Source organism: Molossus molossus, unplaced genomic scaffold, assembly GCF_014108415.1.
Source record: "Molossus molossus isolate mMolMol1 unplaced genomic scaffold, mMolMol1.p scaffold_m16_p_23, whole genome shotgun sequence".
Lineage (NCBI taxonomy): Eukaryota > Metazoa > Chordata > Mammalia > Chiroptera > Molossidae > Molossus > Molossus molossus.
In genome coordinates, this window is record NW_023425359.1 from 7,136,070 (window position 1) to 7,151,607 (window position 15,538).

The window sequence follows — 15,538 nt, forward strand, 5'->3', positions numbered from 1 at the left end:
GTGGTGTGTAGACAGAGAGCGTTGAGGACCTTTTGGTCTCATGAACTCCACATGTTTCCAAAGCACCTTTCTCTCCTACACCTTCAGTGAGTCCGCCTCCCAGATCTGTAATGCAGTTAGGTTTCATCACAGTCTGCATTCCACCTGGGATCCCCATCCTCCTAGACACATTGCTTGTGCATAGAGTTCTGTGGGGTTGATACATGCATGGTGCCCCGTAGTCACCATCACAGTGCCATACAGAATAGTTTCACTGCCCTAGAAAAATCCCCTGTGCTCCACATATTCCTCCCTCCCTTCCTCCCTGCCTCCCTCCTCGCTGAGCCCCTGGCAACTACTGATCTTTCTACTGTCTCCACAGTTTTGCCTTTTTCAGAATGTCATGTAGTTGGAATCAACAATCTTTTCAGTTGGCTTCTTTCACTTATTCATATGCACTTAAGATTCATACATATCTTTTCATGGCTTGATAGTTCATTTCTTTTGATCACTGCATAGTATTTCATTGTCAGGATGTTCCACAGTTGGTTTATCCACTCACCTACTGAAGGACATCTTGGTGGCTTCCAGTTTGGGGCAATTATGAATAAAACTGTTATAAAGATCTGCGGAAAGTTTTTTGTGTGGACACAAGTCTTTATCTAACTCATTTACCAAGGAGCACAGTTGCTGGATCCCTTGGTGAGACTACATTTAGTTAGGAAAGAAACTGTCAAACTGTCTTCCAAAGTGGCTGCACCACTTTGCATTCCCACCAGCAACGAACGAGGGTCCCGTCACTGCACATCCTTGTCAACAGTGGCGCTGTCGGTGTGCGGTGCCATGTCATTGCTTTGGTTGGCAATTTCCTAGTGATGCTGAGCATCTTCCCATGTGCTTATCTGCCATCTGTACATCAACTTTGGTGAGGTGTCCTCCCAACTATTTTTGGCCACTTTTTTTTTTTTTTTTTTTTTTATTTATTTTAATCCTCACCCGAGGACATTTTTCGATATTTTGTTCAGATAGAGTGAGAGGGAGAGAGAGAGAGCGAAACATCGACGTGAAAGCGACACATCGAGTGGTTGCCACCCACACAACCCAACCCGGGCTGGGGACAAACTGCAACCAAGGTACGTGCCCTTAGCGGGAACCAAACCCGGGTCTCTCCAGACCGCAGGCCGACGCTCTAACCGCTGAGCCAAACCGGCCAGGGCTTTTCGGCCACTTTTAATGACCAAAAAATAAAGGTTTTTCTCTTTAAGAAACCAATTTTTTTCTCTCAGAGGGAAAAGCCTTACCCTTCGTATCCTGTTGAATTCCACCAGTGTTCCTGGTCTAAGCCTTTCCCACAGCCGCAGGGGGTGGATTTCCCTGTGCTGGGCTCAGTGAGGGGAAGCGGCCCAGGAGAGGGTCCCGTGGAAGTCCCCTGATGGGGGGGGACTCCCCGAGGGGCAGAGCCAGGGCTGGGTTTCTCCTTCTGGGGCTGGAAGGAGGGCCCTTTGCCCACCTCAAACCTGTCCACAAACCTGAGGGTGTCCACAGGTGGGACAGGTGGGCAACGGGAGCACCTTTGGTTCTCTGATGCCTTGAATTCCATCTGCTGGTTTCAGGGTTAGTCGAACCCCAATTAGTTGAACCTCATTTTATTTTGCCACTTGTACACCCCACCTGGAGGCAGAGGTATGACCCTCCTTCCTGGTTCCTGTCTCTGACGACAGGATCCCCACAACCTGAAGATCAAGCTGAGCCTGAGCGGGGCCCTGGGGAGCTCTGGGGCCTGCTGAGCAGGAGCTCAGGCTGCGTGGATGTGGAGGAGCTCTCCTGGATGAGTTGATGGGCTGGAAATCCAGACACGGAGGGAACCGAGGCCAAAAGTGGGGGTCTGGAGTCTGCTTATATGAGTTACCTAGACTTGTCAGATCCACAGGAAGTGGGGGATGGGAGGGCGTTCGTGTGTTAACGGTGCAGACTTTGGTTTTGCCACATGAAACAGTTCTGGAGGTGGATGGTGGAGATGGTCGTACAACAACGTGGTGGTGATGGGATGCACTTAATGCCACTGAACTGCACACTTAACATGGCCAAAATGGGCTGGCCGGTTTGGCTCAGCGGTTAGAGCTTCAGCCTGTGGTCCAGAGAGACCCTGGTTCGGTTCCTGCTAAGGGCATGTACCTCAGTTGCAGTTTGTCCCTGGCCTTGGATGCGTCATGTGGGTGGCAGCCACTTGATGTGTCCCTTTCACATTGATCTCTCTCTCTCTCTCTCTCTCTCTCTTTCTCTCCCTCCCATTCTATCAGAACAAAAAATGGAAAAATGTCCTAAGGTGAGGATAAAAAAAAATAGTCAAAATGGTAAACTCTATCACAGTTTTTTGGTTTGTTTTTAATTTTAAAAAAAGAGCATTTTGAAGGTGGAAAACTCTGTCATTATCCATGTGGTTAAGGGCCCGGATGTTTGAGCTACGACGGCGTTGGGTGGAGGTCTGCTGCTCCCTCTGCCCACTCTCCCAGCCCTTCCGAAGGCCAGACTCATGACACAGCGAGAGAAAGGGGCACGTGTCACCACCGCGCCCAAGACTGGGCCCACCTGCGCCACGACCGGAAAGCGTTCAGACCTCTCCTTTCCCACCTGCAGCCCGGAGCCAGCCCCAGGCAGGTGGGCGGAGCCATGTGTCCCCCGAGCTGGGTCTCGCGCCCACACACAGGCCAGCGGCTGGGGCGGGCACCGGGCACACTCACTTGGCGTAGGCCTTCTCCAGCAAGGCGCTCCAGAACTCGTTGTGCTCCGCCGAGTGCAGGAAGATCAGGCGGTCCCTGAAGGTGGGCAGCCGGTCATCCACCACCACGTCCAGCCACTCGCTGTGCTGCCAGAACTGTCCCCGGGTGGACACAAATGAGGGTGTCACGCACAGATCCAGCCCCACTGGCAAGTGCTCTGCCCTTGGCTTCTGCTCCGTGGGACCAGCTGCCCTGATGGTCCTGAGGGACCTCACACGTGGGTTCGGTGCTGGGGCCACCGCACTCTGTGCTGAGCATGGGACCTGACGTCGGCTCAGGGACTCGGTGCCGGCCCATCACCCAGGGGAGCAGGGCAGGGCCACCCGTGGACGCTGTGCAGCGCCTGGTGGACCCCTCTCCCTGGAGACCGCGCCGGGAGGGTTTGCCGGCCCCCCCGGCTCTCTGCTCCTCCCTCCCGCAGCCCCCCCCACCCCCCCACCCCCGCCCTGGCTGTCTCAGCTCCGGGCTGAGAGGAGCCTCTGCCCAGGGGGTTGGCGGTTCATTCACACACAGAGGGAGGTTGGGGACGCTCATGCCAGGTGCAGGCGTGAGGCGGGGGTGTGTGTGCATGTGCACTTGTGTTCTTACAGGCTCACATGCATGTGCGTTTGTGCACATGTATGCACTTGCACGTGTGTGGGAGCGTGTGCGTGAGTGCGTGTCCTTTCCTATTCGGCTGGTCGTAGAGCATATCAGTCAGGAGCGAGTCGGAGGAGGGGGCGCATCTATCCACAGCTCTGCTGGGGCCCCTGAGCGTCTGCAGTGACTCAATCCCGTCGGCCCGGACCAGGCCCTGGCCCAGGTTGTGTGTGTTTTAAGGACTATTGTCCCAGGCTCTCAGTGGTGGGCCCCAAGCCTATGTCAGGGGGAGCACAGTGTGGGGACGCTGTCCCTGCTCCAGCTGGGCTCCCCCGTGGGGGCTTCACCCTCTGGACATAGGCCACCTCAGGCCCTCTTGGGGACAGTTGAGGCTTCTTCGCGGAGGCCCTGCTGGCAGGCCGGGGCCTCCGAACTCCTGAGGCAGGAGCAGTCGGGGGGCTGGGGCTGGCCTCCCAGGGGACAGCGGCGGAGAGCCTAACGGGACAGTGGACTGCCCTGACCCCACACACCTGGCCTGTGGCTGAGGACAGTGAGGAGAGGGAGGGGAGTTGGTGGAGGATTGCCGCAGGACTTCAGTGTGTGACTGACAGGCCCCCGGGACAGCCTGGTGGCAGGAAGGCGTCAGCCATGCCGCACCCCGCCTCCTCCACAGGGCCCGTGTGACTCAGGGAGGACCGACCAGGTAGACAGCCTCCTCTTCCGACGGTGTAGGGTGGCCCAGTTTGCGGGGAAGCTGCCTGAGGCCGCCCTGAGGCCAGTGGGGGGCGCTCCACCGTCTGGTCAGCCCTGTGCCAGCCCGGGGTGGAGGCGGTGTCGAGGGAGAGGAGGGGAGCAAGCGGGCCTCGCCCTGGCTCTGTCCTCCGCCAGCTCTGTGCTTCCCCCAGGTTTTATGTTTTAAACTCGCTCATGTCTCCAAATCTGTATTTCTTCAGTAAGGAGACTCTCAGGATCTGAGGTGCGATCCAGGTCCTGAGCGGTCTAATCGCTTATGCTTGAAGCAGGAGGATTTTCAGCTGTCGAAGCGCGGACCCCCAGTCCTGCCCAAAGCTCACGCCCAGCGTGGCCGCCTCGAGGGCGTGCGCCGCGGAACGCACTGCCTCGGTCGCGGAGCCCTGACGGGGCTTTGGGGTGCACGGGGACACTGGTGACGGCAGGTTTGGGATGCTGCTGCCACACAGGTACGGGGGCTTTCCTTTAGGGTTTCCCGGCATCTGAAGGTGCCCCTGGCCTCACGCTGGACCCCAGACAGTCCGGTCCAGGCCAGGCCCCCTTACCTGGAAGTGGAATATGCCGGCATACCCGGGGCCAAAGCTCTGGTCCTGGGGGACCACCCTCGCCAGCGCTTTTTCGTTCAGCGTCAGGGAGGCGATGGCTGCCAACAGCCAGCAGTCGCCTGCAAAATCAAGTCATCACTCATGGTTGTCATTGCTCGTTCACAGCCAATGGGAAAACTCTGCCAGAGATGTCAGGGGTCCCAGAGGTGGCCACATGTCCTCTGCATTGAGAGAACGGGCAGAGGGCCAGCAGATGCCCCTGTCCCCCTCGGCCTCCCTTCCCAGCCTTCCTGCCCGGGTTGTCACACATCTGTCCCTGGCTCGGCAGTGTTATGGGACAGCGCCCTGAGTTCCAGACATGTGCTCTGCAGCATCAGAAATGTGCAGTCCTGGGGACTCCCTTCCGGAGGACCACGGCGGCTGACCCGACTGTCCGCATGGCTGGCTGGGCAGCTGTCTCACACCTGTAGCCCCTGCGGCACCGGGGGGCACATTTATGGGACCGATGCCTGCCCCCAACCCAGACTCAGTTAGTTATAGACCACGGTAGCTCCGGGACCATTTGCTCTCAAGTATCGTGCATTTTCGAGATTTGTTGAGTAAGGTACTGATGTCCTCAGTTGTGTCTCCATGTTAACACACCTCTAGAGGAAAACTGAAAACTGAAGTCACGTGTCAGACAGTATCTATGTGTGTGTGTGTGTGTGTGTGTGTGGTTCAGTGCCCGGGGCACACACACATCCCCCAGGGAGCAGACGGGGGTGGGCAGGGGTGGTGGCGGTGCTGGTCCTCCAAGCCCAGGGACCCGGCTGCTCTCCCTGTGGTGACAGCTCAGGGGCCCTGTCCCCCTGGCCACCACGGGGCAGTCTGTCCAGCCCGTGACTCCAGGCTCCAGCCGCTCCCACTTACCCAGCTCCCCCTGGCAGATGTCAGTCCTGGTGGCCCCTCCCAGGACGAATTCTGGATTTTGCACTATTTCCTGGAAGAGAGAGTGTTGTTAAAGGGAGGCCCCGCAGCGGGCCAGCACGGTGGGCCGGGTTCAGGCTCCCCCTTCTCGGAGCAGACGGCTGCTTCCTGTATTTGGTTTTCTTCCTTTGGGGGTGGGGAGCATGAGGAGGCCATGGCTCTGTACCCCACAAACCTGCACCTTCTGGTAGATCACGTCCCTGGGGAGAGGTCCTGCCTCCTGAGCGGTCCCTCAGCACAGTCCTCTGGCCAAAGCAGGACATCAGCCAGGCCCTGAGGATTCCCATGGCCACTCGGGCCTGCGCCAGGTGTCAGAGGCCCCAGGTTCAAATCCCGACTCCCCACTTACACTCCCCTGTGGGCTTCAAACGCCTCACCTCACAGTGCGGTCGTAACACTGCCCAGCCTGGTGCCCGGCACCAAACGCAAGTGCCACTCAGGCTACCCAGCTCCCTCCTTCTCAGAATAGGCACTGAGGTACAGTTTTTAAATTTATCTACACTATAGTGACAGATATATATCTATATCTCTCATATAATTTCACCAAAGTGCATTATATATATTTTATTTTATTTTATTTATTTATCTTTTTATCCTCACCCGAGGACATTTTTCCATTTTTTGCACAGATAGAGTGGGATGGAGAGAGAGGAAGGGAGAGAGAGAGAGAAACATTGATGTGAAAGGGACACATCGAATGGTTGCCACCCACACGACCAACCAGGGCCGGGGACAAACTGCAACCGAGGTACGTGCCCTAAGTGGGAACCGAACCTGGGTCTCTCCGGACTGCAGGCCGATGCTCTAACCACTGAGCCAAACCGCCAGGGCTATATTTTATTATATATTACACATTATCATATATAATGGGTACATAACAAAATCATTAGTATATATAAATATATAGTAGTATGGAGAAATAAATACAAAACATTAGCAAAGCAGCATTCAAAAGCATTTTGTATTAATTATACAAACTTTATACATTCTCTCCATCTTTTGGGGCACCAGGCGCTATTTCTGGCGTGAGCTACAGCAAAGAAGAAGAGCGAAGTCCCTGCCCAGTGACTGCGGGACAGGCTATGAGCAGAGGGACAGACACTTCCGTGCGTCCTAGCGGTAAGTGCAGGACAGAAGGGCGGCGTGTGCCGGGAACTGTCTTAGGAACGGTCAGGGAGGGCCCCTGGGGAAGCGGACAGGCTCGGGGAGTCCTGTGACGGTCCCGGAAGACGCAACAGAATCGTGAGAGGAGGGAAGTCTGGTCACAGCACATGCCCGATCTTTTAACTGGATGTGACTGCAGGGTGAGAACTTTCCCAGGCATTTCCAGAGACTGGGACTGGGGACAGACTCCCCCTGGAGGTGCAAACAGGAACGTGTGCGTGGTCCCAGCAGCAGCCCTCCCAGTGAGCAGGGGGCTCTGGACAGGCCACCCACCTCCTCCAGGCTTTGTCCTCACCTGCCACATGGTACACAGACCGCCCTCCTCCAGCGCAGACATTCTGGGCCCCTCCCAGAGTCTGTACTGGAGCCTCTGCCCCAAAGGGCCCCGGGTCCCCACAGCCATCCCTGCACAGCCCAGCCTCGCTCTAGGGCCCAGACAAGCCGTCCTCGCCCTGCCGTGGCCACTCGTTCCTAAAGTGGATGTGAAACGGGCTCTGCGGCTGGCAGATCCCGCCAGCAGCCTGTGCCACACGCTGAGCCTCCTGCAAGATGGGCTGTGGGTGTGGAGGACACCCCCTCCCCCTCGCTGTCCTCCCCTCCCCCACCTGCCTCAGGCCTGGCCAGGCCACCTGTGCCTGCAGCTGTGACCGCCTCCCAGCTCCCATTACAATTGGTTACTTTTGTCCACGAGAGTTTTATCATATTGCATCAAACTGTGGAATGCTGGAGAAAATACAGCAGAGAACTAGTAATTCTCACCAAGTGAACACAAATTATCTATCAGGTGTAAACCGATGAGGTCCCTGGACGTTGACCGACACCACTGTCTGTCCAGCATTTGTGTGACACAGCACATCTGTGTGTGTCGGGCATTCTGTGTCTGTGTCTGTTGAGGGGAGGCTGTGCTGTGGCGAGGGCTACACACCCATGTGCTAAGCGTGTGTGACTTGTGTGGGCATACAGTATATATGTGCCCACATGAATGTCCTGTTGAGGCAGGAGAGTAAGAATCTGGGACATTCCTCGACAAGTGGACTAAGGGAAACCGAGACGCAATAATTAGCCAAATAATTTGAGCAATTGACAGCCAGCTGATGAATCACAAGGTTTTATCTTCCCTAACCAAGGACACTCAGGTGCAAATGGTTTGCACACTCCAAACTGTCCCAGGCAGACGGGCCTCAGACCTGTCCCTCGTCAATGATGTTCTTTAAAAATAAAACTAACCAGAAAATAACCCTGACGCCTCTATACGCACATCTTGATGAATCGACATGTTGAAGGACACACCTGGAAAGCCAATGACTATTCTGTTAGGACCTCCCCTAGGGTTCCCACCCACCAAAGAAAGGTAAGAAGCCTCAAGACAAAGGCCACGTGAGTGCTCCGGGTACAGCCCGCCCCATGCCTGTCTCTCTGCTCTGTTTCTCCCGAGCTCCAAGGGACCCCACGAGGCTTCCAACCAGGGGAGCAGTGGGCAGCGGCAGCTCGTCCCGGGCTCACCCCCTGGACCTGTCTCCAAAGCCCCCTTTTTCTCTGACTTTCTCTCCTGTTGCTTCTTCTACCCTAAGTCCTTCCTGTGTCGCGATATCCTCTGCTTTAATCAACATGCTCTCAAAATCACCCGGGCTTGCGTTGTGAAACCTTCCTGTGCCAAGTCAAGAGCCCGCACACTACCGGCCAACCCGAGTGACCCGCTCGGGGCCTGCACCTCGTCTGGCAATGCCATGAGGCTGGGTGTGTGCTCGGGGTGTCTGGGGTCCTGCATACATGTGTGGGCCCAGAACACTGTTCGTTCCTGTGAAAGGCTGTTTGAGGACTTGAGGACAGGGGTTACCTGGAGCTACAGCCCCGGGACAGGAAGATTGGAGGGGTCTGGACAAACCTGAAGTGAGCCCAGCCTGCAGCGTGGGGACCCTGAGGGAGGGGCCTGGGCACCACTGAGTTCCTGGAGGACTGAGGACCCAGCATCGGGTCCTGTAACGTTGGTTTCAGGGCCTGTTATGCTCATGTTGTACATCATCAAGGGCTCAGCCCAACGCACAGACTTTTCCCTGAGTAATTAGTTCAATAGGGAAAAGCCACATTCTAACACGGCTGGAGAGGCTGAGCCCTGTATCCATGTGTGCTGACCCCGAATGTCCCAGAGCTGGGGGCCCACAGGGACACAGAGGTGTCTCAGAGCAGGACAGCTTTGGGGGCGGCGGGCTCACTGTGCAGGGAGGTCACGGCCACGTGACACGGTGTGCGCCGTACCAGGAGGCCGGCAGGGGACAGAGGGTGGGGCGGCGCCTGCAGGGACCAGATGTCCCGGGATTAGGCTGAGAAGTGGGGGAGGGAATTGCATGGGAGAAAGCAGATGGTTTCAGGCACACAGGGAGTTGGGGAGAAACTGAGGCCAAGGCACTTGTGAACTGAGGAAGTCCGGCTGCAGGCGCAGAAGCAGGTGTTGATGGACTGCAGTTCACCCATGTGGCTGTCTCCCCATCAGGCTGGGAGACCCCTGTCGCTCAGACCCACAGCCCTCCCGCGAGGCTGGTGCAGACCACGCCCACTGGGGCGATCTCACCTTCTCCCCAAGTTGAGCTGTCACCCCACCCACGCCAGGCCCCAGGACACCACCTCAGTTACTTTGCCCTGCGATGTCGCCTTGACGTTTCCGCTTCCGGCTGCTCTTGTGTGCCATCCCCCGCCCTGGGGCTCAGCTGTGTTTGACAAGAAGGTGGTGCTGGAGGGCACCCCGCCCATCCGCCTCACTGGGCAGTTCGCAGCTGCTCCCCGAACAGACCCCACAGACGTGCTGAGCAGAAATGCAGACGCACTCAAGTCCCGAGGCCTTAGGGGGACCCTGGAAACTGACCCTTTGCCTGCCACCCCTCTGCCCCCAAACCAGGGACCTGGAGCTCTGTCCTGCAAGTGGAACCTTAGTCCTCACCCCCACACCTTGTCCCAGATTCCCCAGAAGTCTGTAAGATATAATGCAGAGCTCGGAGCCTGCCCCCCCGCCCCACTTCCTGAATGAGAAACAGAGCAGTGTGTCTGGGAACGAGCTTTGATCGCGGAGAAATTCCAGTTTTGGCCAAGAGAAGCTTCCGCTGGAAGCCAGGGGCTGGGTGGGAAGTGGCTGGCATTGGTTTACACACACAGGTGGGGCTGTCACCCCCCACAGGGTACTCCAGTGGTCCATCCCAGCCCCCCAGCACCCACGCTGACACCTTCACGGGGCCACCCCACAACTCTGCCCAGTTCTGCCCAGTTCTGCCCAGTTCTGCCCCTTCCACCCCACAGGTGCCGATCCTAAGAGCACCCCTGAGAAACGACCCGCGCCCACAGGCTCAGCTAGTCCGGGCCGGAGAGAAGGCCATCTGCAAGGGATGTTGCTGTCAGGGGGTGGAAGTGGCGTTTTCTGCCGGCAGGAACAGAGGCAGAGGGCAGGGGAGGGCTGCCCAGGGTGGGCTCACCCCCGTGCCCGGCTCTGCCAGCAACCACACTGTGCCTTTGAGGCAATGAGGTGCCCCCACTCACTCCAGCAGGAGGCAGGGTCAGTGAGCACAGTGGCCCGTGCTCGGAGGCAGCTGGCCGGGGCCAGCCAGGCACTGCTGTGTCCCAGCCCTAGGTGGCATCGGCCTCTAGGCTCCGGTCTCTCCTTCGGGAGATGGGGATGCAGTAATGCCGGCTCTCGGGGCCGTCTGAGACCGAGCGAGACGGCCCTGGTCAACAGCGAATGTCGCCCTGGCCATAGTAGCTGTTGGCTCCGGCCATCGTTTTGCATGTGCCTGACGGTTTGTGCAGCTGAGTCAGTGGGGTCAGGACAGACGAGCTCCTGCTCAGGAACACGGCCCTGCGGCAGGCACACCTAAACACCGTCGGAGCAGAAACAGGGAGACCACGCTGCTGGGGTAAGGACGGCTCCGTGGGAGGCCTGCGCGGGAGCCCGCGTGTCCCAGCAGAGAAGGGCCCCCCGACCAGTGGAGCATGCCAGCCGGGGGACGGGATGCCATGAGGGTGGGTGCAGGGCACGAGGGCAGCGGGGGAGGGGCCCTGCCTCATTCACTCCTGAGCCCCCTGAGGGTGCTGGGCACGGGTGGGAGGGCCCTGGAGGCAGTGGGTGGGTGGGTAAGACGAGGCAGGGAGACCAGTTGGGGGGAAGGCCGAGCCGTTTTGGCAGAGCCGTGTCAGACTCGGGGAGACACTAGAAAACCAGAAGCAGCTCGTGCGGAACCAGGCAGGATAGCAGCACACACATGTGCACACACATACATGGAAACACGCAGTGCATGTGTGCACACAGCCCACACGTGTACATGCACATGCACACACAGACACGGCCTCCAGCAGGAATCAGCAAAGCAGAGCTTGCATTGCCTCGCCAGCGGTGCGTGCACTTTGGGCCGGGCCTCGAGAGCCCAGAGGTCTTGTGTAAAACACGGGCGTTATTTGACGCAGTGAGACCGGGAGGAGGTAGGTGTGGGGAACCCTGCTCAGCACATGTAAGAAGAGACTCGGAGCTGATGGTGGTGTCAGTAAAAGTGATAGTGCTAACAGCTGTCATTTACTGAAAACGTCTGTGTACTGGACTTGGAGCCACTTGACAGGTGAACAGAGGCTCGGGCAGTTAGGTGACGCGACCACAGTCAGAGGACTCATCAGCGGCAGGGTGGGACCAGCGCTTAGGCCCAGCACTCTCTGCTTCCTCCTCCTTGTCCATAGCGACCTGTCCCCACAGGAGCCGCTCCTAGGCCTGTACCCACCCGAAGGAATGGGTCGGTCCTGGGCAGAGGTCAGGCCCTGACTAATCCAGGGTGGCAAATATTGACTCCTCATCCCGGCACCAGCTGGCGCCCCTCGGGGCCTCCAGATGGTTGGGGGGCAGCATGGGTGACGACTCACTCCGGGAAGGGGGTTCATGGTATGGGGGAGAGCCCTGCTTCGCCACATTCCCTGCCACACGGGGACTGAGCACCTGTGGGTGGCCATCCACTGCGCAGCAGGAAAAGATGCCACTGAGCACTGCCATGGGTCACCTCAGCATGGGCACCCACGGGGGGTTCTGAATGGCCTCCCACGTCGCTGCAGGTTTGCCCTTGGGTTCCAGTAGGACACATCTCTTGAGACTTGTCCTGGAGAAAGCTTTGACCCTGCCCGCTCACCCCTCCGGACAAGTCCCTCTCTGCAGGTTCAGTCCAGTTCCCGTGGGAGTCAGAGAGCTGGGGGTGGGGTGCAGCCAGATGCCCTGGGTACCACCCCCTGCATCCCCCACTTGCTGGTGTGTGTCCCCTGCTCAGCTGTGCCCTCAAACGGCACAGCTTCTCCACAGTAGCCGCAGCAGGGGTGCCCAAGCCAGGTGTGGGCAACCCACCCCCGGCCCCTCTCCTTGGAGCCGCACCCCCTGCCACCCCCCCACCCCGGCTGCACTCACCCCTGGCCGTTTCCACACGAAGGGGATCTGGGGCCTCTCGCTGTAGAAGAGAGAGGAGCTGTTGGCTGGGAAGTCGGGGTCCTCAAACAAGAGGCCCTTCCGTAGGCACTCCTGCCTCAGCTGCTCAAAGCTCTGGCCCGAGGAGTGGGTGCGGCGGGCGTCCCTGGGAACCGGGTGCTCCTGGGGCCCGGGGGCCCGGTAGAGGTAAGGCATGGTTGCTCCCGGCCAGCGGGCTCAGGTGGCGATGGGTGGGAAGGAGCGAGGTGCCAGTGCCAGTCTCGAAGGAACCACTCGGGGCAGCTGGCCGAGCGGCCCTGGGCTCGACCTGTTTGCCTGGGAACCTCCCTGTGGCTGAGATGGGCACACCCTGATGGCAAACTGAACAGAGCCCTCTGCCCTCCCCGGGCTCCTGCAGACCCACAGGGAGGGTGAGGCTGGGCCAGGTCCAAGTAGAGGCAGAACCCTCTGCCCAAGGCCCTGGAGACCCGTGGGAGAGAGGATGCTTTGTGGGGAGAGAACAAGAACCACGCTGTGCGGAAGGGGCAGCGGCTGGCTTTGCCCTGGGCAGAGAGTGGCAGGTTTGCAGTTGGGGGAGCTCAATAACAGTATATCTCAGGGACGGAGCGCTCTCACAGGCCGTCCTGTTTTGATTTAGAGGAGGGGTCGGCAGACTTTTTCCATGGACGGGAAACCTGTTTGGCTTTTGGGCCTTAGGGTGGTGCCGCAGCCACCCCGCTGTGCGCGTGCCGCGGGCCCAGAGGCCGGCTGTGCGCGTGCCGCAGGCTGCTGGCTCTGACCGCTGATGCGGTGAACTCAGAAGAGGGCCACTCCCCCTCCTGGGCACGGAGGCCTCTCTCCTCCAACATTCCTGCAGCTGGCCTTGGGAAACCTTTGCAAAAACAGACGTCATATGAATCAAATTCCTGCCCCCTAAGGCTCTGCAGATAGGATCTCCTGTTTGAGAAGAAATAACATTCGGAAGGTGGGGACAGTTTAATAAAAGCATTAGCTGGTGTCCTAGGTACTTACAGCGACTTCTGCGCGGTCCTCGAACGGCCCCGTTGGCGGGTGGAGACAGCGGTCTGAGCGGACGCTGCAGCTACAAGCCCGTGATGCAGCTGTTCAGGGGACCTCCTCGTTCCCAGGACTGTCGCGTGATCCTGCACATTGGTTTACCGGGAAGGTGAAGATGTTGGAGCTGGGACCTCTGGGTGACGCTGGGCCCAGCTGGGCCTGTGTCTCAGTGTGGGACTGCAGAGTCCGACACGCACAGGGTCTGGGGCTGTGGCGTCCTCTGCTCCCTGTCCCGTCTTTCCCCTGTCCTGTCCCACTGACACCGGTTCTCATGGTGGCCCTCTGAGCCTCATCTGTGACCACTTAAAGGCTCTCTTGTTGTGTCTCTTTGCACAGGACAGGGTGGGCAAAAGTAGGCTTAGAGTTGTGAGTACGTGAAACACCGTTTATTCTTGTGTTATGATTTATTAATTATTGTATTATTTTCCATAGGAACAACCCTAAACCTACTTGTGCCCACCTGTACAGGATTCTCTGCTAGAAACGGAGGAGCTGCCAGCGCCCCATGTTCCCCACCCTGTCAGACAGCAGTTTCCAAGTGATTAAGGACTGCCAGGGATACAGGCAGGACGAGGTGCGCGTCATCCATTTCTGGTGACACCTGTCAGAGAAACGACCGCCAGCCCAGATTTGTCAGCATTTCCCCTTCCAACACCAGCGATGGGAAAGGACCTTGATGTGAAATTCAACACGGTGGGGAGTCGAAAAGGTTTACCAATGCCCGACCCTGCCCAGCTCCAGGTATGTCTACCTTATTCCTGCCCATTGCAGACACCTCCCCAGGCCGGCAGGGGGCCTGCGCTTCGAGTTGGGAATCTCCTGTGGCCTGGAAGAACCAGTTTACCAGTTTTTCTATTTAAAGCCGACTTTAGTTACTAGGTAATCAGAGGACTGCATTGTCACTTATGACTAAAGCGAAAACACCTCCCAGTGGAAATACAGAAGCGTGTCTCGCACCCCCGCTGCCCAGGACCATTGCCCCAGTGCAGAGACCAGGAAGGCTGCTGGGACCCCGCTGTGCTCTCCCACCTGCCTGTCCCACGCAGGTCTGCAGGAAGGAAGCAGGTCTCAGGGGTCACAGCTGCTCAGCCTTTATGACATGCCCCCTCTTCCCCCCAAGTCTCATATTTTAGGAAGTGGCACGACCCCAGCTCGTGGCCCAGGGGGCTCTGGGCTGACCCGTCTTGCAGTCCTGATCGCCCCCAGCTCAGGGCTGCCTCCTGGAGTCTCTGAGCCCCAGCTCAGCCAGGGCGGGAGGGGCTGGAGCACATTGACCCAGCGCCCCACAAAGCAGCTGCTGTCCTGGTCTCTGTTTAAGTTCCCAAACCTTCTTCTTCTCAGGAAGGAAAAGGGTAGAGGAACTTCAGCCACACCCTTTGGAGGCCCGGCAAGCCTGCAGACCTGGTCCACGCAGCCCCGCGCTCTGCAGTGTGCATTTCTAGTTAGAAGCTCAATCCGCTTGCCACCAGCTGGAGACAGGAGTGGCTGGCCATTCACATTTTAGCTGCATTTTCCTCCCCTCAGCCGAGCAATCGGCGAAAGTGGATTACTCGATCCTCCCCCTGGCCTCTGGGGTCTTCCAGTCCTTTCTTTCTCCTCCACGCCCTTGGCCCATGGTGGACGCCCTTGTCCAGAGAAGTGGCCAGGTGAGCCCGGCTGTGCCGTCTTGCAGAGCAGTGAGATTCGAGACCCACACCTGGGCAGGTCCGTGATGTCTCAGACCAAACCAAGAGCAAGTGCTCCGAACCTCCCCCTGGTGTGGAGACTTTGCTCTAGGACCCAGGTGGGCTCCACCTCAGAGCAGGGCAGGTGCGTCACCAGGTTTGACAGGGATGCGGAACAGACAGGCTCCGGTCTTCGCGAAGGGGCTCCTTCTGCAGCCCAGAGCCTGGCGCCCAGGAAATGATGCGCCTGCTGCCCGGGGGCCTGGGAGGCAGGGGTGGCACCTCCCTTCACGTTTACGTTTGGAAATGAAGAGAAAGTGTTCACAGCAATGTTTTCTAAGGTAGATGCTCCGAGGAAAAGGATGGGAGGGCATTCTCTCCCCCGTACTCAACAGGGAGGGTAAAGCTTCTTATTTTGTGGGGCCCACTTGGAGTTGGGGACGTGACCTGGGAGCGCAGGGGAGCAGTCACAGCTGGACCGTGTGGGCGCCCCTGGCTCTGCTGAGTGCAGATGAAATTCCCGAGAGAGAGTGAGGAGGGGCCCGAGAGGCAGGCGGAGAGGAGACAGCGCCAGGCTCAGGCTCCGGGTCAGCGGGAGGGTCGGGTTGCCTTTGCATT

At 58.3% G+C, this 15,538-nt stretch overlaps 1 protein-coding gene across 3 annotated transcripts in view; it reads right to left on the reverse strand.

Moving 5' to 3' along the window:
- CAPN9 (calpain 9) overlaps positions 1 to 12,395 on the reverse strand; it is a 38,280-nt gene extending 25,885 nt beyond the window's left edge. For 2 of the 3 annotated variants that reach the window (XM_036277575.1, XM_036277574.1), the window contains exons 1-4: positions 12,183 to 12,395; positions 5,543 to 5,612; positions 4,634 to 4,752; positions 2,721 to 2,854 (exon numbers count right to left, since the gene is read on the reverse strand). In XM_036277575.1, the coding sequence (XP_036133468.1) occupies positions 2,721 to 2,854; positions 4,634 to 4,752; positions 5,543 to 5,612; positions 12,183 to 12,395 (536 nt within the window). The remainder of the gene's footprint in view (positions 1 to 2,720; positions 2,855 to 4,633; positions 4,753 to 5,542; positions 5,613 to 12,182) is intronic. The other variant, XM_036277576.1, reaches the window with a different exon arrangement.
- Positions 12,396 to 15,538: the final 3,143 nt, after the last annotated feature.